Raw genomic sequence first — 23496 nt, 5'->3', positions numbered from 1 at the left:
AGATGCACAATCTGTGCACTGGGCCTCTAGTCTACACTAATAAAAGACAAACATGCAAATTGACAGTACCTTTGCTATGCCTTAAGCCACGCCCACCAGCTAATCAGAGCTACTATATGCAAATTAACCCAACTAAGATGGCGGCCGGCAGCCACAGAGCTGAAGCAAGCAGGAGGCTTGGTTGCTGCAGTGATGGAGGAAGCCAAGCTTCTGGCCGGCTCTGAGCTCCACTGAAGGCAACAAAGTTACAATTATAGAAGGTAAATAAATCCCAGAATAAAAAAAAAAAGAAAAAAAGGAGAGGCTGGGAGCTTCCGTCACCGGGGGGCTTGGCCAGCCTGAAAACGGCCCTCAGCCCCTCACCCAGACTGGCCAGGCACCCCAGTGGGGACCCCCCACCCTAAAGGGGGTATGGCCAGCCTGAAAACAGCCATCAGCCCCTCACCCAGGCTGGCCAAACCTCCATGGGGTGAGGGTCTCCACTTGGGGGGGGGGGGGTTTGACCAGCCTGCAAACAGCCATCAGCCCCTCACCCAGGCTGGCCAGGCACCCCAGTGGGGACCCCCACCCTAAAGGGGGTGTGACCAGCCTGCAAACACCCATCAGCCCCTCACCCAGGCTGGCCAGGCACCCCAGCGGGACCCCCACCCTGATCTGGGACACCCTTCAGGCCAAACCAGTAGGCCCCCACTGTGCACCAGGCCTCTATCCTATATAATAAAAGGGTAATATGCAAACTGACCCTAACAGCAGAATGACTGGGAATGACTGGTCACTATGACACACACTGACCACCAGGGGGCAGATGCTCAATGCAGGAGCTGCCTCCTGGTGGTCATTGTGCTCCCACACGGGGAGCTCTGCTCAGCCACAAGCCAGGCTGATGGCTGCCAGTACAGAGGTGGTGGGAGCCTCTCCCGCCTCCTCAGCAGCGCTAAGGATGTCCGACTGCAGCTTAGGCCTGCTCTCTGCTGGCAAGTGGACATCCCCCGAAGGCTCCCGGGCTGCCAGAGTGATGTCTGACTGCCAGGTTTGGCCCAATTCCCCAGGGAATGGGCCTAAACCAGCAGGTGATCATCCCCCAAGGGTCCCAGGCTGCGAGAGGGCACAGGCCAGGCTAAGGGACCCTCCTGAGTGCACACATTTTTGTGCACCGGGCCTCTAGTAAATACATAAAACACTATGTGTTGTGATTACATGCATGTGTAATAAATATAGAAATCCAGCAAGGCAGGGCTGTCCACCACCCTGAATTACGACATTACCTCAATCAGCATGCTGTTGAAGCCAGTGCATTTCATAACACGAAACAAATGGCTCTTGCAACTATGTTTGCATTTTACAAGTTTCAGTCCACACCAAGAAGAAGCCTTATGCCCTCAGGAAAAGAAGCCGGGGGGCTCTGACCAGATCACATTTCCTGTGAGAAAGCTTTGGCTTCAGCCTCAGAGAAACTCCCCCACACGCTGACGGTGTCACCCCTCTGTCACCGCTGATCAGCCACTGACCCAGTTTCAAAATCAGTGTTGTTCTGATGAGGTATGTCCTATCACATCCAGAGCGCTGCTTCCCCTTCACTTTCCTGAGGGCCCTCATTCACTGCTTGCACCTGCTGGCGGTGGCCCCAAACTTTAGGGATCAGATGACATGGGATGTCCCCGTGACATGAGATCCCTGGCCCCAGGCTCCGTCCTGCCCACCCCTCCAGTCAGTGCTGCCCTGCAGGCAGGAGCACAGGCAGCTGCCAGGATGGCTCCTCCCATAGAGCTCACCCAGACACACCAGGCCACATCCACATCACCCGCCAACCTAAACAGAGAAAGAAACTCTAAGCCCTACCCCCCGCTGCATCTGGAGTCTGATCTGGAAACCGAGAGGCAACACACACCACACACTCGCCTGAGTCAGTGAGGCTGCCAGCAGGGGAGGAGCTGGCTGGGAGGCAAGAGCAGGCTCCCACCAAAGCACTAGCAGAGGCACCTGCCTGGACTAGGTCTTCTCACAGGCGATGGGGCAGGGTTGGCGCTCATGTTTCCCTGGGGGTTTGCCAATCGCCTGCATACATTTAACCCAGAATTCTTACTCAGCTCAGTCCTAGGCCCGTCTCGGCCACACCACACCACACCAGTCTCAGGGCTCGGGCCCTGGAGTATGTATTTAAATGAGCTCCCAAGAAGTTCTTTATGCTTACTGATAGTCTGACTCTATGTTAGAAAGAATGACTCATGGGAAATAAAGTTCTATGCTGACGATATATTTTCATTTATATGCTTATTTTTGATGCATTCCCCACAGTTAAGAGGCTGACATTTTTTTCCTCATGCCTTGTGCATGCCAGCATATCTAATGAGGAATATTTATGGACACTCATGCTCTTCATCTGGTTTCTCGCATAGTTGAAACCCAACATTTCTTGCTAAACTATGGAAGCAAGAAGTGCAGAGCTATATGTTGCAGGCTTCCGAAATAGAGCAAACACATGGTTACTTTTTAAAACCTCGCTGCCCGTGTGGTGTGCTGTGCCATGCGTGTCCATGGAGGTGGAGATAACGTAGATGGAGTTCTTGCCCTGAAAGTGCTTTAGAGCGTGAGGAGGGGACTTGGAGGTCACAGTTTCCCAGGGGGTGGCGGTGGACCAGTTTCCCGAGGCGGAATATTTCTAAGTGCCGTGGGATGTGTGCATAAAACTCCACGGAGCTTTGAGGAGGGGCTGCACTGGAGGAGGGATGGAGGCTCCCTGGCTGTTTGGAATCAACGCTGGTTGCAAAGTCTATTCTGCCCTGAACACAGCTACCCCCGGTCGCCTGCCTGTCCCTGGCCTGCCTGGGTGTTAGTCCTCAGAACTGCTTCTCAAAGTCCCGTTCATGGAGGGGCTGCTCCCTCACCTCCCAGATGTCTGCCTTTCCGCACAGCTTGCAGCACCAGAGACTCTCCCCTTCGTTTCGGGACCTTTTTGTTTATAGGGGGCTGAAATGTCCCACAGCGCGCTTACGTGCTGGGACAGTGAACAAGCATCTTCCTGTTGTGTCTCTGCTTTGCCCGCTGCTGGCAGGTGCCGCATCCACTGTGGGAGGTCGGTGAGAAAGTTAATGCACACATCTCTCTCCTGTGTCTCTGCTTCCTGCGCAGGGCTCGCTCACACCTGTGGCCTCCACGCATCCGAGGTGGGGTGGGCGGTCCTCATGTTCTGATGCGCATCCCCCGATGGCCGCCCAGCAGATGTGGGCTCCTCAGAGGTGCTCTGCCAATCTGTGCTTCACCCAGGGAAGAACGTGGGTCCTGGCCTATCATCTGACTGAGTTGCCTCACAAGACCAGATACATTAGAGCAGGAATTTAACAAAATAAACAAAAACAATTCTCATATTTTAGGAGCCAGGTTTCTCTCAGCAAGTGTGCGGGGGGGGGGGGGGGGGGGTGTTGAGGACTATTATGCTGGTCGTTTCCCCGATGTCTGAAGATGTAATAAACTTGGAATAGCCAAAACCCAGGGTTCTAGAAGCAGGAGGAGAGATTGTCTCAGAGACGGTGTCATGCATGCAGAGCTTCGATGCATCGTTTCACACTGCTTGTGAGAGACGGTCGGCTCTACCGGGGAAGACCCTGATCCTTTTGTCATTATTTTCAAATGTCAAAACTCACTTTTGAAGAGACAGGATTTAAACCAGACATTGAAAGAGAATCTTAGTCCTTTCAGACTGGTGGTTGGACGCTGTTACGTGAAGAGAGGTAGGCCCCGAGGTGTGCAGAACTGGCAGGTGGCCTCCTGCAAACGCACGGGAATGCCTTGGGCATCGTGATGAGAGATATGTATGAGACATACACATGTCTTATGCATGTATATTTACACAGGATTAGCAACACCAAGTAAAGTGTGCTAGGGACTTAAAATAAAATTTAATATGGAGGGAGATTAAAACCTGTTCAAAGTGTCACCCCATTAGAAAAAAAAAACAACACTGCACTAGTATTTGTGCGTGAACGTAGGAAAGGTCCCTGGCAGAGATTTTGTGGAGCTAACGTGATCGCGTCGTCTCTCTGAGTCTAAACCTCTGAGACGTCATTTGCTTCTTGGGATGGGTCAAAGAGGAATTTGAAATGTCCCCGGACTCCCTCTCAGAGTTTGGTTCCTGACCTTTCTCAATGGCCGACATGGTGACCACAGTACCTGTGGTCCAGGGGACAGGAGGCGAATGATTCTGCTGGTGGACTCCCAGCGTCTTCCCCATCCTTTCCTTAGACTAACCCTGCTGGTCACTCTCCTGGGGCTCTCTGCCCATGGCTGACGTGGGTTTCCTGACTAATCATGGACTTTTGGGGTAACATAGTATGGACACCCAAGGAGGGCAGGTATGAAAGTGGGCAGAGAGGAGAGAGGTGGGATTGATTCATTCCTCAAAGCAGGGGAACCCCACACCCAAACTGGTGCCTGTGGGGCTTCAAGGGAGGGAGGGAGGAAGGGAGGGAAGGGAAGGGAGGGAGCAGCTCAGGCCGCCGTGCAGCGCCAGCGTGGGCCTGCCTCTCCAGAGTGTACTTGTCTGCACAGGTAACCAGGCTGGTAACCGGGTAACCAGGCTGCTCCCTCCTGGAGGCCGTGTCTGCACCGCAGGCTCTGTGGGCTGACCTGGTTTCAGTGTTTCTATTTGAGCATTCGGAGGAAGCTGACAGTACAGGTAGTCTCTAAATTGGCACTTTGGAAAAGGTGGTAATTCGTGTGAGAACCCTCCCTCTGTCTGGGTTGTTTCTACATCTGTAACTAGTGATGCATGTGCTGAACACTATACATGCTTCTTTGGTCACAAGTCCTCCTTGACCCCTGAAGGGCCGTGTCCAGTCTCCACACTGGAACCCCTAGCTGACCCATTTAGGGTTTACATTTGCTCTTGACTTTGGGCACCCTGAGCGTCCTGTCCAGGCTCAGGCCCACTGTGTCTGCTCCTCCTGCCGTCTGCTTGGCCCCCAGAGAGGATTCGGTGAAGCGCTGAGGGAGGCATGTCTGTGGCCAGGGCCAGGCACCCTGGCTCTGCCTGCCGCCCTCCGTGCCAGACACCCCCATCTATGCCCAGCCTGTTTCCTCCCCAGGAGCAGCCCATGAACGGTGTGGGTGTCCCCACTTCCTCTCTGCCGTGTCCTGTGTTCCTTCTGAACAAGGGCTTCCGTTTTCAGGGGACACTCTGCTCTGGTTTATCCCCAGCCCTCCTGGCTCCTGTGAGAGGCTGCAGGGACCTCCCTGAATGCCCCCCATGGCCGTGCTGGTCCTCACAGCCACGCTGCCCCTCTAACTTCTCTGTCCACGCCTTGTTCTATTGGGTGTGATGCTGCAATCCAAGGATCGGCTTGGTGGACTCAAAACAGGCTTGTGCAATGTGTGTGTGTGTTGGGGGGGGGGGGCACGTGTGTGGTTTGGGTGCAGAGAGCAGCTTCAGTGAGTCACTTAAGTATTTATTGAGCAGTTATTATGTACCAGCCACTGTAGTAGGTGTGGGAGTCCAGCCATGGACAAACCAAAGGCCCTGCTTTATTGTCTGGGCCATTACTTCCGCTCCACTTGAGGGCAGAACAGGTACCGGGCTCTCAGTCTATTGGGATTCGACTTCCTGTGATGCCCTGCCTCACTCTAAACTATTTCAGGCAAAAGAAGGTTAGGCTCGGCCTGAGGGCTCTCTCCTCAAAGCCACAGGCTGGACAGCGTGTGTGTAGTTGCCAGCTAAGCACACTGTGGTGAATACACTCTGCGAAGGTGTTTGCATTTTTCAAACAATACTCTTTATTTCCTATAAAAGACATTCCTGGACCGTCTTGACTTTGGTGGTGCAATAACATTAAAAGGCCTCCACTAGTGGAAATACATCATTGCCTTTCAGAAGGGCACTGATCTTTCTGGGCCTTACAGAGACCACGTAGAAACTGAAGGGCGTGAGAACCCACTTGAATAGATCAAGCTCGGAATGCAAGCGCATTGGCAGCCTGTGTTCATAATACACGTTAGGCACTCTAGACATTTGTCATTCCGTTGTTCATTTGAGTGCCATTTTTCAATAACAGAGTGATAGAGGAGACTTAATTTCATGGTGTATTTCTATAATGCTTCATCATTTGTCACTCTGCCCTCGTTTTCACACTGAAGGAAAGAGGTGTGAAATCACTGGCCAACTTGGCCTTAATGCACGTTGAGTCTTCAGAGCACCCCTTGAAGGTGAGGTGAAGGAAAAGGTGTCCCTTTTGATGGACCTCCTTGCCTTAATAAATCAGAGGCTTAATGCATCGAGAAACCCCCCCCCTTTTTTTTTTGAAGAAATTAAGTGCCTTGCTCAAGCCATGCAGTCCATGACTGACATTGAACTAGAACTCTGGAGACCGTGTGTTGTCTTATCGCTACAAGTACAGCCAAGACCAGGCAGACCCAGGCCCGTCCCGCCCACCAGTTACTGCCCTGTTGGCGGGGTGACCCATGCTTTCTGACCTCAGAGTGGGTCACCTGTGCCTGAGGATAAAGAGGACATACTTCCAAAATGTTCAGACAGCCCTCCATGGCGTGATGGCTGCCATCAAAGGTCTCCTGACTCCAAATCCAGAGTCCTTATCACTGCATCATACTCTCTGGGGACATGTCACTGCCCTTTTCTTTAAATACAATGTCATTTGCTAGCATCCTTTATCTTTCTATTTTCTCACAAAGTAAGAACTCATCCAATAAACTGGGGCATGCCTGTGTGAAGACGAGGCCCCATAGGAGGTGGGCCCAGGTGATTAGAATCTGGAGATCAGATCAACAAGCGGGAGATTCAGTATCCTCTGTGTGCTGGTAAACCGGGGGCGGGGGGGGGGGGCGGGGGGGCGGGAGTACTTTAGTCAGACTCAGACTGTAGCTCCATGGTCCAGGGCCACGTGCATCCCTGTGGCCTGAGCCAGCACACGGGTCCCCCACACCCAGCTAGGAGGAGCCATCTTCCCTGGCATTAAGGAATCTACGAGTTGTTCTGGAGGCTATCGGGGTGCACTGAGTTAAACAGACGTGTCCTGCCCTTTCATCACTGGCTCGGGCCATGAGCAATGCTTGAAGTATTCACACTTCCTCTATGACCGCTGCAGTGTCCCGGGTCACCTGGCGCACGTGGACCTGTGGCAACGGCACACGCATGGCTGCATTCCCTCTAATTACATTGTCAGTGTTCTGGGCCGTGTGGCACGCATGGGCCTGTAACAAGGCCACGCATGACTCCCTCCTTGGCTAATGAGGGCCATGCCCCTGGAGGCAGGGCACAGGGGCCGGGCACAGAGGCCACACCCGGCTGGGTTTATGCTTCCTCTGGCTCATGCCTAGTATCCTCGGGTGACTGTGAAATATTAACCAGCTGTTCCCACAGCTCCCCAGGAAGTAACATTTACCCTCCGTGGTTTCAGATAAGGAGCAAGCCAGAGCGCCTGCCTACAAGAGGGGGCACGTCCTGGGCTCTCGGTCACTCACACTTGGGTCTTTCTCTGGGAAGCCCAGCCTGCCTGCCCCAGCCGCTGGGCCTCTAGATGGGATGATGGGCAGGGCAGACCTGCTATCAGGCCTGTGCACAGAGGCAGGGGGATGACAGTTAGGCACCAGGACCACAGTCTCCAGCCTCCCCATCCGCCCAGGGAGGGTGTGCCCTGCATGTGCCCAGCCAGGCCCCGCCCTGCACCAGAAAGGCCTGTCTGGACCTGACTGCGGGCACCAGAGCACGCCAGCCTTCTATGACTTCCTGGTTTTACACAGATATTTCTGCTCTCTCCTCAGAGCTGAGGAAACCTAAACAACTTACGTTTTTGTTTATTTTATACGTGAGTTCCTTGCTGGTTAAACTTGCTCTCTGGGTTTTCTTTTAAAGATTAAACACGCAGTTATCTGTCTGCCCTCCCAGCTCTCTGCTCTCACCTGCCACCTTTTATATCGTCTTTTAGGGGCTGCAGGGCTGTTTTACCTGCTGGGAGGGTGCAGTTCACCCTCTTGAGAACCAGCCCTGGGTGCTGGGGGTGGAGGTAGGGGTGGGGGGGGGGAGGGCAGTGCTCTCCTGAGGATGGGCAGGGACTATCAGCTTCCCAATCTCCAGAGGGCTCACCCTGTCTTCTCCTGGTGTCCCCAAGGAGGAGAGAATGATGCCACTCTGGAATTGTCACACTGTCCTGTTTTGTCACTTTACTCACATTATCCCTCTCCGGGGACACTGTCTTCATGCAGTCAGTCTGCTTCTGACATCTTTCAGGGCTCAGCACATGAGTCAGAGGTCGCAGGGGCCTCTTCAGCATGTGAAAATGCACCAAAAATGCAAAGACACCCTGATCAGCACGGGTGCTCCCGCAGACAATGCAGGTGGCTGGGGTTCATGGAAGGACCTGTGTCCACCCTTCCGCAGGTGTGACCTGAGCCTTCCCCGTGGCCTCCCAGGACAAGAGGTGAGAGCCCTGGGTTCGGCTGGGAGGCTCTGCACGAACCATGGCTGCTCTGTAGCAACAACAGGACAGTCCAGGTGCCTTTACAGTCTAGTGAAAAACAAAGACTCCACTGACAATAATGGCAAAGCACACGGAATTCTGGGAGCTCTGCTTTAGTGAATTTTTAAAACTCAAAGAAAGCAGATGTGACTCCCGGGTGGATTCTAAATGCTGCCGCCACGCGCACATGTTCATTCTCTCCACGTTGGGAAGACTGGCAGGTCCCGGGGCGTAGATGTTGAGGTGGGAACTGTGGGCTCGGTGTGTCTGTGGTTTCTCACTGACTCCGCTCTGTGGCTCCGGGGAGGCATGGAATTAACACCCAAACCATTCCTTGCGTGCACTTTTCACCAGCGGTCTGTGTAAGATCTTAGGCGCAGAATGAAGAAAGCGGTTTTCATTATATAACTGGGTATTCATGCACAGGTGTTCATGAGGAGCAGGTCCTTGTAACTCATATTTTCTTAAGGATACTTGTGAGAGGAGAGCCCACTTCTCTTTATTGTGTTGACAATTAAGAAATGTGTGCTATCTTAGACTTGCCTCCTAAGATATATTCATAACATCCAACGGACCCCAATTTTTAACTGAAATATTTTCCTAGAGGCATTGTTATTCTCATAGCTTGGTTCAGCCTTCTCAGCGTTAGTTTCTCAACTGTAAAATGGGAGTAGTGCTCACAGGGTTATTCCTATAATTACATCACTGTAATATCAATCTGCATCTCCAGTGAAGCATTCACTTTAGGAGTGCTTTCTTGAACATGGACTCAAAAAGAAATAAAAAAATTGTCCACCCAACAGCATCTTATGAAGCTGAAGCCAAAAGAACCATAAGTCTATAAAGATTATACAACTGTGGTGCATTTCCTACAACATGGGCATAATACAACTAGACGAGGTGATTAGAAATGAGCCCGGGCATACAGTAACATGCAGATAACAGACGACGCCCGGCCCCGCCCCACCCTGGGTCCCGCCTCACTGCGCCTGGAGTTTCTGTTTATCTCTTCACATTGGGGGAGGTTTGGGGAGACAGGAAAGATGCTTGGGGACCACTTCTATGAAGCCATCCCTCTAGGAAGACTTGAATTGAAACCTTCTCTATCTCACAATAAACTTATTGAAGCAAAAGATTTCACAATAATCCCATTACCTGTAAAAATGCACACAAGGGCACTACAGAAATAGGCAGTTTAGCATTTTAATATTGGAAGGAGTCTCCGAAGTTTGGGGAATGGCTGTCTCTTCACTCACTGCCTGTTCTCAGTATAGTCTTTTATATACTTTTAAAATTTTTCAATTACAGTTGGTACACACTATTGTATCAGTTTCAGGTATGCTGCATAGTGATTAGACATTTATATGCCTTACAGCGTAATCCAGCTCCCATAAGTAGAACCTGCCTGTCACCATCCACGGTTGTTGCAATACCATTGACTGTATTCCCGATGCTGTACTTGAACTTGCAGAAGCTCATCACTGTGAAATGCATGAGCCATCTGCAATGGAGCGGGAGCTTGGAATGGGCTCATTGAGTGTGGTCACTTCTGGGCTCCTCAAGGGCTGCTGGCATCTTTACTCCTTTCCCTTCCCTGAACTTGGCAGTTTGAAGTGGACATACACATGCGTGGGCACCCACAGAAAGGTCTCTGTAATATGAGTGATGGTGGGTCACTGGACAGCTAGGAGTGTCTCCCGCTCTACTCACCACCCATCCTGGTGACAGACACCTGGTGGGACAAATGAGAAAGGGACCAGCCAGCACCTACGGCCCACCCTCTCCCCAACCCTCACCAGCTCCCACATGGATCTCATTCTCACCAGCTCAGTGAGGAAGCTTTTGTTACTTCCATTGTATAGGAAACTGAGACTCAGACAGGTGAGTCACTTGCCCTAGGTCAGGGGTGGGCAAACTTTTTGACTCGAGGGCCACAATGGGTTCTTAAACTGGACTGGAGGGCTGGAACAAAAGCATGGATGGAGTGTTTGTGTGAACTAATATAAATTCAAAGTAAACATCATTACATAAAAGGGTACGGTCTTTTTTTTTTTTTTTTTAGTTTTATTCATTTCAAATGGGCCGGATCCGGCCCGCGGGCAGTAGTTTGCCCACGGCTGCCCTAGGTCATGGGCAGGAGCTTGGATTGGGACCCAGGTCTCAACTGCCCTGTTTGCAGTTTAAAGAGTTAGAATGATCTGTACTTGAACTTGCAGCTAGAAGCTAAAATGAGGCATGTGCAGTAGAAGCATCGCAGATGGCCCATGCATTTCACAGTAATGAGCTTCTGCAAGTTCAAGTTCAGCACTTTAAAGAGTTAGAACGTCTCTGGTTAAAATACCTAGAAGCTGTTTCCCCACCACGCCTCCAGCATGTCAGCTGCCCCGTTCCCGGGCGCTCACGTGCACGAGGGATGTGCTGATTTCTCAGGGTTTCCACCAAGAAAATAAGCAGAAATCTCAGACCAGTGGGAGCATATTATAGAAATGAAGCCACACCGTTAGGTTGGATGGCTCTCGCATCAATCTTGAGGCTTCTACTGCACATGCTTCATTTTCGCTTCTAGCTGACACAAATTGTGGATGATCCTGAACACATGGACATTTTCACTAATCCAGCAACTGTTCAGAAATCTCATCTAGAATTGAATTTCTGCCTTAGGAGGGTGTCATGATATAACCTAAAAGTCCTTCCCGCTTCCCACATGTTCATTGTTCATTATTTCACCCAAAGCTTCTGAAATTACCCAGAAATGCTTCAGAGTCAGCCTGGCTTCCATGCGGCATTCCACTTGTTTACCAAGTCTTCCTCTTGCTCTCTCATTTTGATTAATTGCAACAGTGAGATGAAATGAAGATGACCCCCGTCTTCCGGCTCTTTGGTTTGCAGATGGTTCTTCTCATAGATTATAGAGCCCAGCTGCTGATGTGCTGTTCTCAGGCACAGTCGCAGCAAGGAAGGCGGCCTTCCCAACCCCTCCTCCTGCCCGCAGTCAGACTGAGTGCAGAGTGCAGGCAGCTGCCTGCCACGCCCTCTTCTCACGGCAGGGCCCCCGATGCAGGTCCAGTGCCCAGCAAGGATGCTCAGAGACCATCTTCCCACGGATGAGGACCTGCCACGCATCATCTGTTACTTTGCTTTTCTTGTCTATCTTTTCCCGCCAGCATGTAAATTGTGCGTGTAAGGCCAGACTCTACCTGCTCTAAATGGTACTTCGGTCTATTCCGTTTGTGTCCAAGAGCCACGAGTTTTCTAAATGTTGATTACAGTCCCCCCAAGGGTAGCCTAACGTTTTGCTCTGAAACATGAGGAGGTTTTGATCAGAGACGCTGGAATAATTATTATTTCTCTTCCAGGAGCCAAGGAAGCGTTTGCAGCTAGATTTCAGCTGTGCTTCAGAGACCCTCCGCCCCAAAACACTCCCCCTTAGTCCACAAGCAGCCCCCAAATATTCACTTGTCACACGTGAGGCTTGTTTGCTGGGGGAGGGAGCATTAGGTTGAGTTTACCTGATACCTGCCAGGGAAATGAAAAGATGGGGTGAGGGTCGATGGAGATGGAGACAGACGAGGCAGGGGACTGGGGAGAGAGGACGTGAGCTGGAGATGCTGCCGAGGTGAAAACAAAGATGGTGTCAATGGGAGACCCCCCGAAAGTCCAAGCTGTCAGCTTTAATGAAGTTAACGATTGTTCCTGTGCTTCGTTTAGAATAGACTAATTCTTATTCCTTAAACAGGGAGCTAGGCCCACAAATGGTTGGGCCGATGCCATTCCATGTATTCTATACAGATTACAAGTTCTCAATATTTAGTTAGAACCCTGCATGGAATCAGAGAGTGACAGCTACTGTCCACTCATTCATGCTCTCTGACTACAGTTTGGACCCCATGAGGACAACACGACGTCTGTTTTCCCTTTTCTGTACCCATTCCTATCAAGGAAAGTCGTGTATGTACCCCAAACCTCAGTCTCTTCAGTGATATCACCCCAAAAAGATGTTTTTGTCTAATTTAAATAAATGCGGAAGGTAGACAGTAGACTCCCATTTCATTCTGAAATGATCAGCAAAGCTGTACTTGCATTTTTAAAAGCATACACTTTAAAGTATTGTTTTTTTCCACTCTCCTCGTGAAACATGAGGGATTCATATGATTCTTCAAAGCTAGTGCATTTGTCACCACTAGAACCATGTCTTTGATTTACGGGCACATTATCGCTGCTTTCATCTGGGTTGTTTGAAGTCCAGCACTTTCAGGCTCCCTCTGTGCAGGCTCCCTCTGGAGCTGTCCCCTGCCCAGCACTCATCTCTGCACTGACCAGGGGGTGGCTGTATGCCCTCCACCTGTGCCGGCTCGTGGACCCCCCACACACGGGGAGGCAAACTGTCAGGTGTCCTGGCTTCTTTCTCTCCGGTCTTGAGGACCAGCTGTGTGTCCACTGAGGTCCTTCTGAAAAGAGCATCCACGTCCTTCATTCGTATGGACAAGGCCCCAGGGCTGCAGTGCCTTTGGGAAATCCAGATGCCAGCTGGCAGCTCCCTCTTTTCTGAAGGCGGCCTTCAGGGGACGTGCTGTCTTTCACTCAGACATGGGAATTTAGAAACCCCCCTCTCCATTTTAGGAAAGGATTCACCTTTGTGACCTTGGAAGGAAAACTGTTCCGTGTTCCGCAGGAAGTTGGGACCCACGTGTCCTTTCATAAAGGAATGCATCGTGGAAAACCACATGTGTAACTGTCCACAAAGCCCTGTCGCTGCGCCAGGTGGGCGGGTGTGTGGATGGACGTCAAGTTAGTGCAGGTGCAGGGATGCGGTGGGATCCAGAGTGTGTTTGGAATGGGTTTAGGCTAAATTATTCAGTTTTGTGCCTTTTGGCGGGGAGGGGACTGTGAATTTGCTGTTAGTGTTTGGGTTAGGAAATATGAACAAGAAATACACACTTTTTTAAAAAATCCAACTTTATCTCCCCCGGAAATTCTGCAGATTCTTGGCATACTTGCCTGATAAGCCACCGTTGGTCTGATCTCGAGGTTTCTGTGCTCACACGATTCCCTGGGCAGCAGCACGGACTTGTTACCTTTCACTTGTAGGCACCTCTGTGCGTCTCAGTCGTTTCCTGACGTGGCCCCTGACTGTGAGCGGTGACCCCCGCTGTATGGGTGTGATTGTGTAGAAACAGCCCCCGAGATTGCTGGGGATGGCCTGATGATTTTGCAGATGAGGAAACACCCCGACATGTATTTGTTACTAAACAGCACTGAGATCGGCAGCTCCCCTATATTCTAGCCATTTTCATGGGCCCACTAATAAGACTTCCGTTGTGTCTTGAGTTTGGGGTTTTAGTTTTCTCTCTTCGGAAAGGGATACAGCACATCTCACAGGAATGCTGTCCTGACTAAACGTGCCGGCTTTGGGCTAACACCTTCTCTTTTTCTTTCAGCCTCTGCAGTTGACTCGGTGCGGGATGGGGAACCACGCGGGGAAGCGGGAGATCTGCGCTGAGAAGGCCCATAAGGTAGGAACGAGGGGCTCAGAGACCTGGGGGTGCACGTTTACCTCAGTCCTCTGCGTGGGCGCTGTGGCTCCGGGCTTTCTGCTCACACCAACAGACTGTTACCCTCCAGCCCCTAGCAATCCCAGGGCAGCGCTCGGCCGCCGCTACCGCCCGAGCTCTGGGCCTGGACTCCAGACCTCCATGGTCTCGGCCGCCCAGTGCTGGGGCCTCTGCAGCCCTTCCCACCCCCTTACTGTGGAATGTTTTCAAAATGCAGCCAGACAGGAAACGTGGAAATAAACTCCATCCAATCCTTCTAAGCTGCCGAAAGTCATCTTTGCGTTTCCAGCGCAGCCCTCGCCATTTCCCGCCTATTTCACAGGCATCAGCTCCTCCACTCGGTTCTGATTCTCAGCTTTGGCCTGGTTCCCGGGAGCGTCAGCAAAGAGTGGCTCTCGGCCCTCTGCCTGCTGAGCCGGGCAGTACCGTCCACGCCCACTGCGGGGACAGGAGCACCAGTGGGACTGAGACCCAGGCCCTTCCCAACCCCAAATCCAGCATCACTGTTCTCTCCCGCCTCACTCTCCTCCTGCACTTCCTGCTAAAACCAGCTGCTGCCACTGTAACGATGCCACAGAATGGAAAGCAGAATCACTGAGCAATGGAAGTCCTTCCAGTCCCCCAGACTCCAGCCTGGAGCATCGTGTGATGGGGCCATGGTGCCTTTGAGCCCCAAATTCACCCCAAAACTTGACATTTCTGAGTTGATCGCAGTGCGTTGGCAGTTGTTGGAGACCCATCTGTATAATTTCCATTTTCCTAGGCAAGTCCCATAAAGAAGTTTGGGTTTTTTTGAGAACTCAGATAATTCTTAGGTTAACCGTATAATCTATACTTAAGAGCTTAAGGAGCTGAAATGTAGGAAGCATTTCCCCACAGACATGTACCGACCTCCTCTGATACTCAGCTGCACAGAAACATCTAGACAAGGAGGCGAGTTCTTAGACTGCGAGGTGCACGCAGACTTCCCCATTGTACCAGACCTACAAGAGTCTCAGGTTCACTCTCTTTTCCTCCTGTTATCTCTCTGTCTATCTATCTCCACCTCCACCTCCCTCACACACACCCCGAAGGGGTTCCCCTCGACTTCAGTTGCAAAACAGGAGACTGTCTTTCATGAGCACCAGGTGCAGTAAAAGGGCACTGCCGTGTTCTGACTCCCCCACCCCCCACCACCCACTCCTCCACCCCAGGCAGACACGGCTGCAGGGGATCTGTTCTGGTGGGAATGTTCTGTCTGTGTCACCCGGTGTGTAGTCATTAGACACACCTGGCCAGGAAGCAGATGGCGTGTGGCCGGTCCACCTGAGGAACCACATTCTTAATGCTATTTATTTTAAATGATTTGGATTTAAATAGCTGTGTGTTCAAGTGACAGCATGGCCCCACTGGATATACATCACCCCTAAGGTGCCCAGAACCCTGCTTTTCAAGTAAAATAAACTGAGTGTAAAATCTTTAGCTGTTCTCTTCTACTTTCTGACAGTTTTAGCCTTTTTGAAAAGAGGTTTGTTGCAATGTATTTCAAAGGGAAATATGACGTGGTGTTTGGAGAATATCCCAGGAGTGTTAACACTTCCTTCCCACCAGCCATAGCCCTTCTCGTTTCACTGCTGGGATGCAAAGCACTGCGTTCCTCTGTTTAGGAACATGGTATCTCGTGCCTTTTAATCATTGCTTCAGTGTTTAAAAGAAGATCAACCTTGTGACTGTAGGTTTCTCTTCCTGGGTTTGTAACAACACTGTAAAGACTAGGAGACTGAGTGTGTTAAGTCACAGTTCCTGCAGTGCTCGAAGCAGGAGTATCGTTTCCTGAGTATCACAGAGAACCCATTTGGACGCATCTCCCCTGCATCACTGAGTTGTCATGTGACCTGGAGGATTGTGTTGCCTGCTCCATGACAGGTTTTTCAAAATATACAAATATTTTGAAGCTTCTGTCTTCCTATAACTATAACCTGAGTTACTTGTATTGTCAGTTTTGAAACCAGGGGAAGGTCTGTGGCCTGAAAAGCAAAATTTCTCCTGCAAGTGCATTTGCAGGAATATCATGTTCACACTCTTGACGAAGTGAAGAATGGATCGCATTGATCTTGCTGACCGGCGTCTATCTGCACCTGTAGGTATGAAATTCTTGAGACGCATTTAGTTGGTTATTAAAGTTCATGTGACTGGTTTTGATGCTGGCAGAGTGAAAACAGGCTTTAGCAAGATTCGGTTCTGCAGCTCCTAGAGCGAGTCAGAGCAGGTTTCTGTCCGGGGCTTCCCCCCTTCGATCACAGCAGTAGCAGAGCTCAGACCCGGGACCATTCCTTCTGCAAGGCAGGTTTGTCCCTAAATTTAGAGCGAGGAAGCTGAAAGGCAGGTGCAATCAGAGTCCTAAAAAATTCTTCTCTTTCACTTCTTAACCTCACTGCATTGGTATACACATCAAACCCTGTTTTTACTTAAGAAGCTTTTATTTCCACCTTCTCTTAAGTATGGAAGATGTCAGAAGATGGATAGTAGCGAAATAAGTAATGATAGTGCCTGGCTTTGACTCTGCTCGCTGGGGGCGGGACCCTGTCCCCCACTGTACACGTGGGCACTCATCTACAGTCACAGAGCCTCTGGGCAGCGACTTCATGTGATCAAGGGTGCTTCCTGTGTCCTCTGACGCCAAACAAACAGGTCGAGGAGGGAGTCCCAGGGTTGAATCCTCAGCTCTGTGAGATTCATACTTTTCCTCTGGGGTCCTCAGTGTTGAGTAGCAAGCATTTTCTCAGCCTTTATTTATAAATCCACTCACGTTCATCAGTCTAGCCATTAGAGAGAAGAGTCGAAGTCTTCCAAAATTTTAATTTCCCACATTTCAAAAGCCAATCCTGGGCCTTGGCACTGAGCCCCACACAAGTTCCACAGAGGTCTGGCTGCCAGCGTGGGCGGGAAGGGCCCTGATCCTCCACATCATTGCCCCCTGAGACACGTGCCCAGCCAAAAGCCACTGGGTCCCGGCTGTTGAGTGCAGATGTTGTTGGTTTTCAATGGCTTTTGCTGAAATAGAATTCACATAACATAAGATGTACTCATTCAAAATGTATAAATCAATGTGGGTTTTTGGCATATTCATAGGATTATGCAACCAGCACAGCAATCTAATTTTATAACATTTGTTCATCCCGCAAAGAAACCCTTCTGCCCATTAACGGTTACTCCCCACCCCCTACCCCACCCGACTCCCCATCCTGACTCAACCACTAATGTGCTTGCAGTCTCTATAGATTTGCCTGCCTTGGACACTTCATATATGTGTAATCATGCACATATATGATTTTTGTGTGTGTCTGGCTTCTTTCCTGGAGAATCATGTTCCCAGTGTTCATCCACATTGTAGCACACGTCAATGCTTCATTCCTTTTCATTACCGAGTAACATTCCGTTCTAGGAATTTACCCATTCATTACTTGGTGGACATTTGAGTTGTCTCCACCTGTTGGTATTATGAATAATGCTACTAACAACATCCATGTGTAGTGTTTTGTGTGGACATATGCTTTCATTTCTCCTGGGCATATACCTGGGGGTGGATTTGATGAGTCACATGGTACTTCGAGACTGAACTTTGAGGGCCACCGGACTGTTTCCACAATGGTCTCCCACCGTCCTGGCTGATGAGTGTTTTGACTTTTGCACATCCTCGCCTATGATTATTATTATTACAGTCTTTTTTTATCATATCCACCCTCGTGGTGTGGGGTGGGACCTCAGCCTGGTTTCCATTTGAATTTTCTTAACGAATAACGATGTTGAGCATCTGTTATGTGCTTACTGGCCATTTGTGTGTCTTCTTTGGAGACATGTCTGTTCCGATTCTTTGCCCATGTTTTTAATTGGGCGGTTTGTTTTTCTTTCTTGAGTTGTAGGAGCACTTTACGTATTCTGGGCACTAGACCTTTACTGGGCGTACAGTCTGTAAATACTTCCTCCGGTTCTCTGAGCGGTTGTTTCACGCTCTCGGTGGTGTCTACAGAAGCATGAGTTTCTGATTTTGAAGTCCAGCCTCCCAGAACGTCTTCTGTTGCTTGTGCTTTAAGAGCATATCTAAGGCTCACATCTGAGAAACCATTACGGAGGCAGCACTGCTTTTCATGACTCCATTCCATCTGATTCTCACCCTCAGTCAGTCTCAATCCTTGTCATGCTGTCCCTGCTCTGCAATTGTTCTTTTAAAAGTAGCATTTTGATGACTTATAATGTGTCTTTATGAAAAGCACACAAATAAGTGGATTTGTAGGTTTCACTTCCTGTCTGATGCTTCCCTTTGTCTGGACAAGTGGCTCTCAACCAGGGTGCCCCCTCCCACCCGGGTGGGACATTTGCCAGCGTCCAGTTGTCACAGCGGCAGGGTGCCCGAGCCGCCCATGGGTAGAGATCAAAATGCTCCTCAGCATCCCACAACACACAGGACAGCCTACACCATGACCAGGGCTGACCCAGCCCAGAACGTCACCAATGCCAGTGTCAAGAGGCCTGGGCTGGACAGGCCACGGCTGCCTGTGCACGGATGTCCCCGTCCTGCCCTGACCCTGTGTGAGGAGACCTGGCTTCACAATGAGCCCGTTCACATGATCCTAGTCTTCATGTCTCCTCAAGTTCTTTACTTTGATCCCGAAACCTTCAGTGTTTTGCTAGAATCCTTTGTTACTTATCCAAACCCAGCTTACAGCAAGAATAATTGTTTTTTAAGAAACAAACCAAAAATGTTAAGTAATAAGCTCTACATTGTAAGAAGAGTTTTTATTATACCACACACACACACACACACACACACACACACACCCAGTGGAAGGACTGAGATTTGACCCCAAACAGAGGCCATGCAAAAGGAGGGTGACCCTGCTCCCTGCATCCCAGGCAGGGTCCCCGACTCACTGGATCTTCTCCCTTGGGACCCCTGATGTCCTAGAACAGTGGGAAGAGCCTGACTCCACTCTCCCGAGGCTGTTCAGTCCAGTTGGGATCTCTGGTTTGAACTAATGCGATTTCCTCTGGATATGATGGAAGCAAGTCCTCCCTGAGAGCAGACGCTTGCCTGGCTGTGATGGACACCCCGCCGGCAGCCTGGGGGCTCTGAGTGCCTCTTTGCAGATGACATTTATCATCCCGACCATACCAGAGGAAGCATTTGAAAGGCACTGTTGTTTTCTTTAAGAAATGCAGGAAATATCCACTCCTCTATTTAAAGAGAATTTACAAACCCTTCCAACACTAAGGTCGACAAATTCCATTCCACGGTTACCTGTTCAGGTCGGTGCACGGAACCAGTGAACATGACAAAGGCTGAGAGCTCAGCTTGCACCAAAGATGCACAGGAGGGGGGAGGCCTTGGGCCCATTGAGGAGTCCAGGGGCGGAACAGAGCTGCACTGCACTCTGGGTAGTGGCAGGAGGGGCGCCAGACAGGCATAAGGAGGGGGGATGGGGCAGACACCAAACATGCAGTGGGGTTTGAACGCTGTGCTACTCCAGGACTCTTCCTCTAAGCAGAGAATGGATCAACCAAACAAGACATGTTAATCACACAGAAATGAAAACCATTGTGTAAAAAATAAGGTACTGGTGATGCAGCAAACTACTTAATTTATAGTGATTATTGTACCAATGCTATGGAATAATAAATTTCATCTCTATAGGAAAATATTTTTAAATCTACCTTAATCATAAGAATTTTTTCTCATTGCATGTTCCCCTAAAATGATTATGGAAAAATAAGTGGGCTCTTACTAGGTCAGCCCTCACATACTTAGGCTGATGGAACGGAAAATTGGCACAAACATTTTGAGGAGAAAAACCATAATGGCTTCAAATGCATTTACCTAGTAGACACTGGCAGCCACAGACACGTTTGGGACAATGACACTCTGGGGGTTCCTGGGTCATGGGGTCGGGCCCTCAGTTGTATACCTGAGTGTTTACCACTTGTGGGAAGCTTTTATTTCCTTATCAGGAAAATTCCATTGCATTTGACACACATCATCTTGGTTTTGTTTGTTTTGCTTGTAGGCATTTTGCTTATTAAAAATGTGTTAGTCACAAGGATATTTTTATGTTCGTGGGATAGCAACAGTGTCAGGTCTCAGGAACAAGCTTCTTGTTTGAACAGAAATTAGTCACTAGATTTCCGCGGGCAACACGTACTTCCCCTGCCTGTCCAACCCACCGTGTGCGCGTCGCTGATATTGAGGGATAAGATCCAAGGTGGGGGTGAAGCTTGAGGTCCTGCCCCTGACCTCCACTCTGGGCCCCGCCTGAGGCTGCTCTAGGTTAGGTGGACACTGTGTGGCTACAGGACAGACGTCTGCACAGGGCGGGGTACGATGCAGGTGCCTCTGCCATCCGGCCTGAGCCATGGACCTGGGAAGCTGGAACCACATGCCCAACCTCCAGCCTTTGCTTTAACTTCCAGCTTTTACTCTGAACCTGGAATACCCTCCCCTCGGAGACTCACCATTACTTACCATTAAGGAGGAAAAAACACTCCCAGTTCTCATTGGAAGACGGGATAGGTTCTCATTGGAAGACGGGTTAGTAGACACTAAAGCACAAAAAATTACATCCACAGTGATTATAATGGTAGCTACATGGTAATCATTAATTAGTCCTCAAATAAAACTATTATTTTGTACTTAGTGAAGAATATGACTGATAGCAGCATAGAAACCAGATGTGAAACAAATACATGTGACAAGAATGTATAGCTGACGAAAGAAACTATCAGGAAATTCTTTCTGTTCCAAGTTGCACTCTCTTCCAAAACGAAACAGGTAGATATGAAACCATGTCTCTTAACCCACCTTTGGTGCCCGCTGCCGAAAAAGAAATTGTCTATTTTGAACTGCTCTTAAATAGGATAAAACTGAACAGTTTTCTGTCCAGCACATGCTGGGTGCCAGGCACTGTGAGGTGTGGGGACAGAAAGGTGCATAAGGCAAGGTCCCCATTCTTAATAAACGTTCAGTGTCGCAGGGAGAAAGGAACAGAGAAACAGGGTGTCTGTGACCATGTCAGATCTCTGGGGTAGGGGGTCAGGAAGGACACTGGACCCAGGAAAGCCACTGAGGGGACCTGGCCAGGTGGGGTCAGAGTTCCCAGACCTCTGCCTTCTCCAGGCTCCAGAGGCCGCAGAGGGGAGCTCCGGGGAGCAGGGGGAGAGGGCGGTGTACAGAGGTTTTTGTGGCTTGTCCTCTAAGGATGGCTGTGGCTGTCTGTCCCAGCTCCCAGGAGGGTCCTTGCCTGTCCCACATCCCCAGCAACACTGAGAAATGTTTTCAACTCGGTCAGTATGTTAGCAACATCGGGTTGGAGTGAGGGTCAGCTCATTACCTTATGGGGGTGATATTGAGTTTCTTTTGTATGAAAATATATCCCCTGGAACAGGAGAAGGCCCCGAGCTCGGGAGAGAAACGAAGCTGGAGCTCATGAGCTTCTACAGCAGCGGTTCTCAACCTGTGGGTCGCGACCCCTTTGGCGGTCGAACGACCCTTTCACAGGGGTCGCCTAAGACCATCCTGCATATCAGATATTTACATTACGATTCATTACAGTAGCAACATGACAGTTATGAAGTAGCAACGAAAATAATTTTATGGTTGGGTCACAACATGAGGAACTGTATTTAAAGGGCCAGAAGGTTGAGAACCACTGCTCTACAGTAAACCCGCCTGAGCCAGGACTGAGCAGCGGAACTGGGACTGTTCCGAACCCCAGGACGGATGTGAGGACAGAAGCGCGGTAAATTATTTTGATGATAAAACACTTTGTTTTGTTTTCCAGGAGGGCGAAGCCCCCAGAGCGGAGTCTGAGAAAAAGAGGAACCTCCGCGAACTCTCCCGGGAGCCCTCGGGGGACAGCGACGTGTTTGGTACGTGACACACTGACTGGGGCGGTGGCTCCATGGGACGGCCGTGTGCACGTGCACTGCCACCCGGAAGGTTTAGTTTCTCTAGTTACCTGGGCGATCTGTGACTCTGCTGTCCTTATTGACGATGCGATTCTCGGGAGGCGAGGGAGGCGAGCCCTTCCTCACCTCACAATCCTCTCCCGCCCTGTCCGCTTGGGGCCTGGGATCCACCCCCACCTGCTTCTTGCCTGTTTTGTTTTATTTTGGGTGGATTTCCCCGATTTTCCACTCTGTGTTATATTTCTAGGAGTTGCTCGTTCATGTGTGGGCATTTGAAAGCCGAACACTGCTCGTAAAAAATCACTAACGAGGAACTGAAATTGGCCCAAAGCCTAGATACTTTGGTGTTTATTTTAACTACAAAGAACGACTCGAGTGTTGGGAAGTAACTGTTTCCTATGAACTGCTTGTTCGTGGTGCCCCAGGGACAAAAGTTGCCTTTACATGTAGCCCTCTCTGCTGCCGGGGCAGAATGGACAGGTTCTCATGTGATTTTCACGTGAAGGCTCTTGGCTCCGCTGTGGCCTCATGACAGTGACACGCAGTGATTCACCTGGGACCCCATAGGTAGGCGGACACCCCGGAGAGCTGCCTCGTATTCCTGAAGCAGAGAGAACAGGGCGGGGTGAGCAGGGGGTCCCCCTGGCCTATCCAAGAGGAACAGAGCATGACATACATACACATATGTGTAACAGAAATACCATGTAATGTGAACAAGGTCTGCAGTAGGGCCTTTCCCTTCATGATGAACATGGTACAAGTCCCACGGCTCTTTCAAAGGCAGCCCTCTGTCCCCTTCTCCAAAGATGCATATTCAACTTGGAGAATTATTACCTAGAGTTGAATGTGAAAACCAATGGAAATGCAAACATTCCAATCATATTACAAACTCAGATTTGTCTTTTCCTGGGAAGAATACGCAGACTCTGCCTGTTTGATTTCCCGTGACTTCCCGATGCCTGGAGCTTCGAGCTGCTCACACGGCAGCCGGACGAGCGTACCCACACCTGCCATGCTCCCGGCCACTGGGCACCTCCACAGCACCTCCTTGGCATGCACGGCCCATACTAGGTTAAGGTTGAGTCACAGCAGAGGGGAAGTGGGTGGACCCGACGATGTCCTCACTTCATGTGACCTTGAGCAAGATGGCCCAGATGCCTCGTGGGTTCCATCACTCTGCCCAACAACTCTGAGCAGTGCAGGCGGTGAGGCCCCGCAGAGCTGCCGGCATCTGCTTTTGAACCTAATAGTCCCTGTTCCTCATGCTCCCCTGGAATCCAGAAAAATCCCCGTCTGCAGATGCTGAGCCACCGCGTGAAAGGAGCTCAGTAATCCTGGCTGCCACCTCACTGCGTAGTCTTGGAAAATATACGTGTGAATTCTCTTTAAATTATGGAATGTTCCACAAACGTCACTGAGAATGACATCAACAGGCCCCTCCCACTTTACAAAAAAGGCCTTTTTTTGACCAAACAGAAACCCCCTGAATGTGACAGGGAGCCAAGTCTTTGTGATGTTCTCTGAGCCACGTGGGTCATCAGCAT

General features: G+C 50.3%; 1 protein-coding gene across 5 annotated transcripts in view; it reads left to right on the top strand.

Moving 5' to 3' along the window:
* MBP (myelin basic protein) overlaps window positions 1-23496 on the top strand; it is a 75520-nt gene that overhangs the window by 5074 nt on the left and 46950 nt on the right. For all 5 annotated transcript variants that reach the window (XM_059706399.1, XM_059706396.1, XM_059706395.1 and 2 more), the window contains exons 2-3: window positions 13901-13975; window positions 21826-21913. In XM_059706399.1, the coding sequence (XP_059562382.1) occupies window positions 13925-13975; window positions 21826-21913 (139 nt within the window). In that variant the 5' untranslated portion in view covers window positions 13901-13924. The remainder of the gene's footprint in view (window positions 1-13900; window positions 13976-21825; window positions 21914-23496) is intronic.

The sequence above is a fragment of the Myotis daubentonii genome, chromosome 8 (genome assembly GCF_963259705.1).
Source record: "Myotis daubentonii chromosome 8, mMyoDau2.1, whole genome shotgun sequence".
Classification (NCBI taxonomy): domain Eukaryota; kingdom Metazoa; phylum Chordata; class Mammalia; order Chiroptera; family Vespertilionidae; genus Myotis; species Myotis daubentonii.
The sequence above is the reverse complement of the archived record's forward strand: the minus strand, read 5'-3'. Positions and strand labels throughout refer to the sequence as shown.